Source organism: Strix aluco, chromosome 26 (assembly GCF_031877795.1).
Source record: "Strix aluco isolate bStrAlu1 chromosome 26, bStrAlu1.hap1, whole genome shotgun sequence".
NCBI classification, from domain to species: Eukaryota; Metazoa; Chordata; class Aves; order Strigiformes; family Strigidae; genus Strix; species Strix aluco.
This window is the reverse complement of record NC_133956.1, coordinates 7,832,227-7,840,963: the sequence shown is the minus strand read 5'-3', so window position 1 is coordinate 7,840,963 and position 8,737 is coordinate 7,832,227. Positions and strand designations below refer to the sequence as shown.

The following is an 8,737-nucleotide window of genomic DNA, read 5'->3' as shown; positions in this document are numbered from 1 at the left end:
AGCACTGATCTGTGGCTCAAAAACTTCCTGACTCGGAACCAGGATCTTTTTAATAGGGTGGATTGTTTTTCCCCAGGTCTTTTGTCTATCTGCTCTTTGAAGCCATGTGTCTCAGCACCTATCACACCCTGTGGCATAAGAGGTGTCCTGGGTGAGGCCAAAAGAGCTGACAGATAGTTTCATATCCTGCCTCCAATATTGTCCTCAGTAGATGCCTTCAGCAGACCACAAGCACAAGGCAGGCGTGTACAATACTGCACACCTGGCCAGTTTTCCAGCCCTTAGCTCTCTGTTGCTCTTGCAACCTCCTAAGCCAGACATAATTTTTATGTGCTTACAGATCCTTCATGGATTTCTCTTTCCACCCCATCCTCTCTGAGCCAGGAAGATGGTAGGACAAGGACAGCACACAGTGTACAGGCTGGAAGTGAACCACGCAGACACAGTGGCACACAGCGACGGCCTCTGCTGTGTTCTCTGGTCTGCTCTCAGCAGTTCCTAACAGTCAGCTGGGTTTTTGGTCATACGGAAGAGTTCATGTACCCCTACCAGTGTTCATGTACCTCCCATGCTGTCACAAAGAGCATTATGTTGCATGCAGAGATACCTCTGTTCACTCGGGTTTGAACCTGGCCCCCGCCACCTAAATTTGCAGAGATCAACAGATATCTCCCGTTACACCTGGGGAAAATAATTCCCCAGTCACCTTCCCCTTTCACTTGTTTTATAAACCTCTGTTACCCAGCCTTCTTCCTGACTGAGGAGTCCCAGTCTATTTTGTGGCTTCTTTTGAAAAACATTACTCTGCCTCAGTTATTTCCTCTTTCTCTTCAGTTTCTCTAGTTTTACGTTATCATTTTTCTGATGAACACACCAGAATTTTTGACAATTTGCTAGCACGGGCAGTGCATCCTGTGTATTGGTACCGTAGGGCATTCACTGTTTGATTCTGCTTTCTATTCCTCTCCTTTTCCAACCTTTCCTTTGCTGTCTGGCTCCTCCTGAACAACAAGCTGAGATTTTTCATAGCCACACTCATTGTGATGCTCAGATCTTTTCTGAGTGGCTGTAGCTAGTTTAGAGCCCAGGACTGTGTGTGAAGTCAAGAAAGATCAACCCTTCACATATAATTTCATATTTACCAGTCACTGATCATCTTATTGCCCAGTCACTCACTATTAGCAGATCCTTCACCTTCAGATCCTCTGCACTGGACTTTCATCTTTGCTACTCTGAATCACCAAGCACTATCAGCAAACTTCACCACCTTGAGAGCACATGTGCTCAAGGACAGGGATGCAGAGAAATGCCTTGTCTTTCCATACTTTCACACCCACACGCTCCCAGAGGCTGCCTTAAGACCTGGTCTTCACAAGAATAGCTACAAAATCTATTTGGAGTATAACAGAGGACCCAGCCTAGGTGAGGACAGGGTGGTTGTGTCCCAGCCACCCTGTCTGGACTAGGCAGTGGAGTTGGAGAACCTTGCTTCTTCCCCAACACAGAAAACACTCCCAGTATCTCAGAGGTGCTTCCCAGCAGTTGTCTACAAACACAGACTCTCCACGTGAGAAGTTCACTTGTGTCCTCAAAGCTCCCAGGCTGACTGGCGCCGTCACTCAGCAACCATTTGCAGTGACAGATACCAGTGCTTTGGAGCGTCACCCTGCTGCCCTCCTGCCTGTTGCTGGATGAAGGGGTCAGTGTCAGCGAGACGGGGAAAGCAGAGCTCAGCCCTGATGTATTTTTTGTGATCTTGGATAACTTTGAGAAGCTCATCTGCAGACCCAGGTAGCTGGGTTGCCCCATTGTGCCACCGGGCACCTCTGCTCACTGCGTGGTGCCAGCCACCCCGCCAGGGTACGCGGACGTGCTGCACTGCAGAGCCAAGAGGAGAGGGTGAACTAGAGCTGCAGTTCATACTGCTGCAGGGGTCCTGGTGCCTAATGCAGGGCATACAAAGCAGGCAGCATGAAGAGGGACTGTCCAAACTGCACCTAAATCAAGAAGGCATTAGAAAGGAGGTGATCACTGGACTCACCCAGTCTAACCCAGCCAGAAGCAATAGGCCTGTAGCAGAAATCGTAAGTGTTTTTGGCCTGGGTTATCTAGGAAATCATAGAGGCTGACCACAGTAAACAGTATCTTTTGGTGAAATGAAGAGGTAGCACACCTGAGGAATTCATTCCTGCTCTGAAGTTCGCATTTATATGAAAGCTGACATTGAAATAATCTCAGCTGAGCCCGCTAGGACAGGCTTCCAAGAAAATCCTGATTGGGACCCCCCAGTCACTCCCCATCTCTGGTAATGTCAGTTCCCTGTCTCTGACTTAAATCAACAGCCCCTTCCCCAGTGCACTGCAGAGCCCTCCAAGAGGATGTACAGGCATGTTCCTCTGTCTAGTTTGCATCAAATACCAAGTGCTTCTTATAGAGAAATGCATTCCTGTTCCTGGGAGACCTCTGCAGAAATTGCTTAAGTTGACAGTCCTGCATCTGTGGGCTGGACGTAGTTCTCCACTTATAGCTGGGACACTGTAGGCCACAGTGGTGTGTGACACAGCCTGCACCTCCCACAACCACAACTGACAGCCTGGAACATGCCTGTTTATTTTGGGGTTCAGCTACTTTTGCTCTGAGGAATAAATCCAGTCGCCAACTCCTCACCGCTTACCTAAACCTGCTGACCAAGCCATCTGCTGTTCTGCAGATGCACAGAGAAAGCAAAGCTCTTTCAGGTCTCAAACAGCCCATGGTGATCTACATCTATGGTGACAGAGCTGACAGCCCAAGCAGGGCTCTACCTGCAACACAAGCCCTGCCATTTGTGTTTTGACCAGCTCTCCAGATTGCACAGGCATAGCCACCAAAACAACAGGACAGGACTTTTAACAATTGCTCAAGTTGTGCAAGGAACAAGGCCAGGGGACACTGACAGGCGATCCAAACTGTGGTCAGAGTGATCCAGCCACCGCAACACCAGCATCCACAGCCCCACTGCTGCAGGGCAGGGAAGGGACACAGGGGAATAGTCCTGAATGCTGCAAAAGGACTGGCTGGGGACCCTTCAGCAAGAAAAACCTGAGCTCTGGAGAAGTAGGAGATGAAAGGCTGTCTTGATTTTCAGAGTCTTTGTGGTATAGAAAACTGCAGCAGAGAGCTCCTAGCAGAGCTGCAACCCAGCTGTCAGAGCTGCATTTGGTCTGAAAGAAGCGTAAGGAGTCAGCACCCCCTTGTCTGAGCCCCTCGGGTCAGCCAGCAGCAGGGCTCCAGCCACAGCAGCCACTCTGCAACGGGGCAGCACCGTCCACACCGGGAATTTACCCTCAGGACAGAGAAGGAGCGTCTCATCCTCCCAGCCACACTTTGAGGCTTGACTTAGTCCGAGCATTAAACTAGAAACACAATCCTTACAACTTAGGTGTCGGGGGGGGACACTAGTGACTGGACCCGCCGCCCGCCGGTGGGAGCAAAGAAAACGCTTCTCCCCAGCGCTCGACACCGCACTGCACCTGGGCCAGAGACGAGCACTGAACAAATGGACACTGGAGATATTTCAGCTTTTATTTGCAAATTCATCTGTACATTCTCACTCGGTTGCCGAGTGACAGCTGCCAGGAGCTGTCAGCAGCAGGGGGCAGCAGCAACTAGGAGTTAACAGGAGCTTTCCACAGTGCCTGGAAACAAGAGACAGCAGAGGAAACAAAACTCCACTAGCTTTTACATTTAACCTTTTCTGAGTAAGGGAGTTAGAAATCGAGTCATCTTTATCACATTCAGAAAGGTGTTGGATTTACAGTCCTATGCGTTCAGCATAAAGATCTGGGGTTGAAGTGACTATCTGCAGAGCAGCTTGAAAACTATCCCAGGCTTTCTTTTTTCTGAAGCCAGCATCTTAAAGCTGCAGTACTCTCCATGCATCCTTCCCAGCAGTCCCAAAGCCAAATAACAAAAGAAGCCCTTGCAAATAAATAATCATAGGAAAATAAATAAGATTAGATCTGGAATATACAGTTACATGGCCTTTATTTGGTTTCAGAGGTGGAAAAAAGTGGAGCTAGACTGCAGCTTTAAGCCTTATGCCCGAATCAACCTCAAACACTTTGTAAATTTTACAGTTAATTAGCTGTACAGGTGAGAGATCCGAAGTTGCACAGAGATGAACATTTAGGCACATATGCACACCCTTCCCCAAGGCATACTTTATTTTGCTCAGCCAGTTAGAAAAAAGCCTGCTGGAGGGGAAGTGCCCCTTTTCCGAGCTGAACAGACAAGATTGAAGACCTATTTACTGTCACAGTAAAAAGTCCCAACAAATATCTAACCCCACCCACGTTTGCAAGGGGAAACTGGTTCAAACCATGCACCAGGGAGACAATCCTCTCTCAGGGGATCCTTTAACTTCGCTGGCACCACAGAATCCTTGAGCAAATCCAGCTCCCGGCAGGGCTGCCAGCTGCCCATCGCTTCCTGCGCTTAAAGCCTAGTTGTGGAAAGTCATAAGTCCATTATTTCTACTTAAGCCAGAAATCCTGTTAATGCCGTTTAGAGGCAGCTCTACAGCAGGAGCTCTTGATCTGCTCTCTGTTTGGGGTACACACCCCTTCCCCAGGAACTCCCACACAGAAAAACCACACAGAAGAGAAAAGCAATCCATTGCAAGCCAATGTCCGATGATTGTCTCTTTGGGGAGGTCAGGAATCCAGGACAGGGCAAGGCAGGGGAAGGGAGGAGGATGGCAGGTGGAGAAGGAACTTAGAAACAAACTCAAAACCACCAAGACACAAGGAGGAGCTCAAAGCCCCTCAACAGCTGATGGCACTGGGTTGCTGTTTGCTAACAAAGTCTGAAATGAAGTCAAACTCGTTCTGTCCCAAGAATAGCTCTGGCAGCTCTTGAATCCGGTCCAACCCCAGTTCCAGGACAAGGGATGTCAAGACCTCCTCATCTATGAGATCAGTGTCCATAACGTTCAAGGTCAGCGCTGGCGAGGGCATGTGCTGCATGCCCGGGTGCTGGCTTGGCCCCACTCGGTACTGCTGGGCACCAGCTGCCATGGGCCCGTTGCTCATCCCCAGCGGGTGGCCCTGGTACTGGGTGTTGAGTTTCTGTAGGTGCATGCTCGCCATCAGCTGCTGGGTGCCCACCGGCCCCATGTACTGCTGCTGCTGACTCGGGCCATTGAACATCATCGCGTTCTGCATCTGGTGGTGGCCCATCTGTCCGCTGAGGTTGGGTCTGGGCCTCATGGCACCGTCCATGCCAGCCCCGCCGTAGGGCATCATCGGGCCGGCGGCGGGCAGCGTCCTCAGCACATGCTGCCCGTGCTGCGGGGGGCCCTGCAGCCCGCTCACCCCCATGCGGTAGCTCTGCAGCCCGGTGCCACCGTGGCTCATGGACATCATCATGTGCTCGGCCATAGCTCCGGGCCCCTGCAAGGCGACACACGGCTCAGGGGAAGGCTCCCGGCGACGGCACCGCTCCCCGCTCCCGTCCGAGCCAGGAGCCCGGAGAACCCCCCACTCCGCTGCACCCTCCCTGCGAGTCGCGCTGCCGCCCGCCCGCCGCCGCCGGACAAAGCTCAGCTCAGCTCAGCTCAGCCCAGCTCAGCTCAGCCCAGCGCGCCGCCCCGCGCAGCCGGGCTCTGCCCGCGCGGGTACGCACCGATCCGGGGCTCCGCCGGGCAGCAGCTCCACGCACCAGCACCGCCGCTGTGGCTCGGCTCGGCTTAGCTCGGCTCGGCTCGGCTTGGCTCGGCTCGCCGGGTGCGGGGCTCCGCGCTGCCGGCTCTTATCGGGACGCGGGCAGGGGCGGGCAGCCCGGCCCGGCCCCCCGCCGCCCATTGGAGCGCGGCCCCGCGCTGCCCGGCCCCCGACGGGGCGGGCTCCCGGCACGGCCCGGCCGCCGGGGGGGCTCTGCGGGCCCTGCTGGCCACTCGCCCCGTGGTCGCAACACGCCTCGTTATCACGACATAGCCCAGCCTGGGGGGGACTGGCTGCTTCCAGCACGTAGGGCGCTGATGTTGGCAGCTCCCCGCTGGCAGGGCTCTGGGCTGGGGCACTGGCCCCTCGGATCCGCCGGGGAGGGAAGGAACGGGGCGGCATCCAGGGCCCCCAGCCCAGCGCCTCCGGTGTCCCGCGAGGAGCCCCCGGTGCACCCTCAGCTCCTGCACACGGTGCTGGTCCAGCCGCGCTGCCGGGCGCTGCCATCCCGGCGGATGGTGCACGCACCCTCCTGTTCTCCTGTGTCAGCATCCACAGGACGTGGAGGGGGCTGGGGGCAAGGGACAGTGACCCAGCATGTGGGGCTGGGGTCCCTCAGTGTGCTGTGGGCACCGCAGGTCCTCCAGGGATACTTGGCTGCAGAAAACTTGGGTCATCCCAAGTTCAGAATCACAGAGTCATTTCAGTTGGAAAAGCCCTTGAAGCTCCTCCAGTCCAACCATGAACCTCACCCTGACTGTTCCCAACTCCACCAGATCCCTCAGCGCTGGGTCAACCCGACTCTTCAACCCCTCCAGGGATGGGGACTCCCCCCCTGCCCTGGGCAGCCCATTCCAACGCCCAACAACCCCTTCTGCAAAGAAATCCTTCCTAAGAGCCAGTCTGACCCTGCCCTGGCGCAGCTTGAGGCCATTCCCTCTTGTCCTGGCGCTGGTTCCTTGGCTCAAGAGACTCATCCCCCCTCTCTGCACCCTCCTTTCAGGGAGTTGGAGAGGGCCATGAGGTCTCCCCTCAGCCTCCTCTTCTCCACACTAAACCCCCCCAGTTCCCTCAGACACCACTTACGTGCCTTGGGGTAAGGATTGGGCCTGGGGTGACTGGGAACCCCCAGGTCATTTCTGCTCCCAGCCCATGCACGCTGGGAGCGGTGGTGTGTTCACGTGAAGCACTATTTTTGCTTGCGTTGTACTCACTCTGCTTCCTGAGCAGGGACCCCGACTGCCTCTGATACTGCGAACGGCGTAAGATCAGCTCTCTGGAGTCACCCTCCAGTGCCTTCCCCTCCCCAGGGTCACTCTGACCAAGCCTTTCTACCCGATCTCCCGGCTGGCTGGGGTGTCAGTCCCCGCTGGGGTGCTGAGCTCCCTGCTCGCACTGAGGATGGCAGCACTCGGGGTCCTGCCGTCACCAGAAGGGTCCTTGCTGGATGGCAGTTCGCGTCGCAGGGTCAGCAGTGGGGTGCTGGCACGTCATGAGACCTTACCAGCCAAGGTGACTGGGGTTAGTTAGTGGCAACAACTAGCTGGTTGGTTCCTCTGCCAGTGGCGCCCTCCCAGCAAGGATGCACCGATGTTCTAAACAGCGCTGGTAGGAAGGTGAATGTTAGAAGCAGAGATCTGCTGCTATAACTCTGTCTGCAGCAGTGTCTTTCACTTCTGAGTTGAGTTTTGGCTCCCAGGCTCCCAGTGCAACTCACATGCTCACCCCCTGAGCCGTGCTAGCCAAATTATTTCACCATGGGCCTAGACAGCAGCACTGGTGCTCTCTATAGGACATGGCGCTTTCCAGTAGCATATAAAGCACAGTGGCGATTTTTTCCCCTTTGTTTTTTGTTTTGAAGGAACGCAGAGACTTCTTTTTTAAAGATATTAGTGTTGCATGGTTACCCACTTGGAAGGCAGGTGATGGCCAAGTTCAATTTGCTTCCCCAACATCGTTCTGTCTTTGTGTGCTCTCCTGTGCAGCCTTTAACTACAGCATCACAGACCACAGCTCCAGTAACGACAGACAGAGCTTTTCTGGAGACTTGGAGCAGGTTGTTTCATGGAGTTTTATGTGTTTGGCATATTCACGGTGCTCACAGACCCTGTTGAGCTTAAGGAAGTGCCAACAAAGTGTTTCAAATGTTGCTGAAGAAGTTTCTTGCTGCTATCTGTATTGAGAAGTGAGGTCTAGGTACATACCACCGTGAAGGGACTGAAGTTAGGCAGCACAGGCATCTTGAGTGAGTGCCTAACCACACAGTACTGACCTGAAGGGTTATTTGTATGGAATATCTCTATATCAAAACACCTTAAACCAGCAGCTCAGAGCAGATAACGCCCAGAAACCATCAGATGCCAGAAGCCAGGAATGGAAAGTGTCTTCTCTTACCTGGACAGAGCACAGGGCCATTAACCTCCAGGACATTCTGGGAGTCGCTTTTGTTTGTGCCACCTTCTGCCTGGTTAAGTGGCTGGGATGGGTTTCAGGTGTTGTTGGTGAGCCTCTAACTGATGAATCAGTTGGTTAATTGTTTAATGTAATTATGTAATGATTGTTTTTTAACTCTAGAGATTTTGACAAACGCATTTTTTAGTGCTAATAAACACATGCTCACACACATATACCTCTCTGCCTGAGAGTTCACATGCAGATGCACACCCAGGTGAGGAACAAATACAAGGGGAGTGTCTGTCCTCCTCTTTGCAGATGCATCCAGCCATAAAAGCCTCTCTCACTTTGAGGAGAGGTGTGGTGTGTAGCACAAGTCCTGGTGAGGGGCAGGAATTCTTGGACAGGAGTAACAGGTGGGAAGGGGCTCTCTGCAGCCCTTTGCATGACAGAAGATGCCAGGGGTGGTAAATGGCCCATCATTCTGGAAACAAATTGGCAGGTGAGAGAGCACACTTGCTGAAGACAAGCATGGAAGTTCCCTCCATGTCTACACTGACTTATGTCCCTTCTCTTTTGGAAAGGGTAAGCCAGATCAGGAACTCATCCAGTCTGAAATTAATTTGACAAGAAGTGGAACA

The 8,737-nt window shown here is 53.4% G+C and overlaps 1 protein-coding gene across 1 annotated transcript; it reads right to left on the bottom strand.

Moving 5' to 3' along the window:
- Positions 1-3,550: 3,550 nt before the first annotated feature.
- On the bottom strand, positions 3,551-5,784 carry LOC141935024 (cbp/p300-interacting transactivator 3). Its single transcript, XM_074850941.1, has 2 exons — positions 5,665-5,784; positions 3,551-5,432 (listed from the first exon to the last, which is right to left on the bottom strand). Exon 2 carries the CDS (start codon positions 5,418-5,420, stop codon positions 4,806-4,808), a length of 615 nt encoding a protein of 204 aa, XP_074707042.1. The 5' UTR covers positions 5,421-5,432; positions 5,665-5,784; the 3' UTR covers positions 3,551-4,805.
- Positions 5,785-8,737: the final 2,953 nt, after the last annotated feature.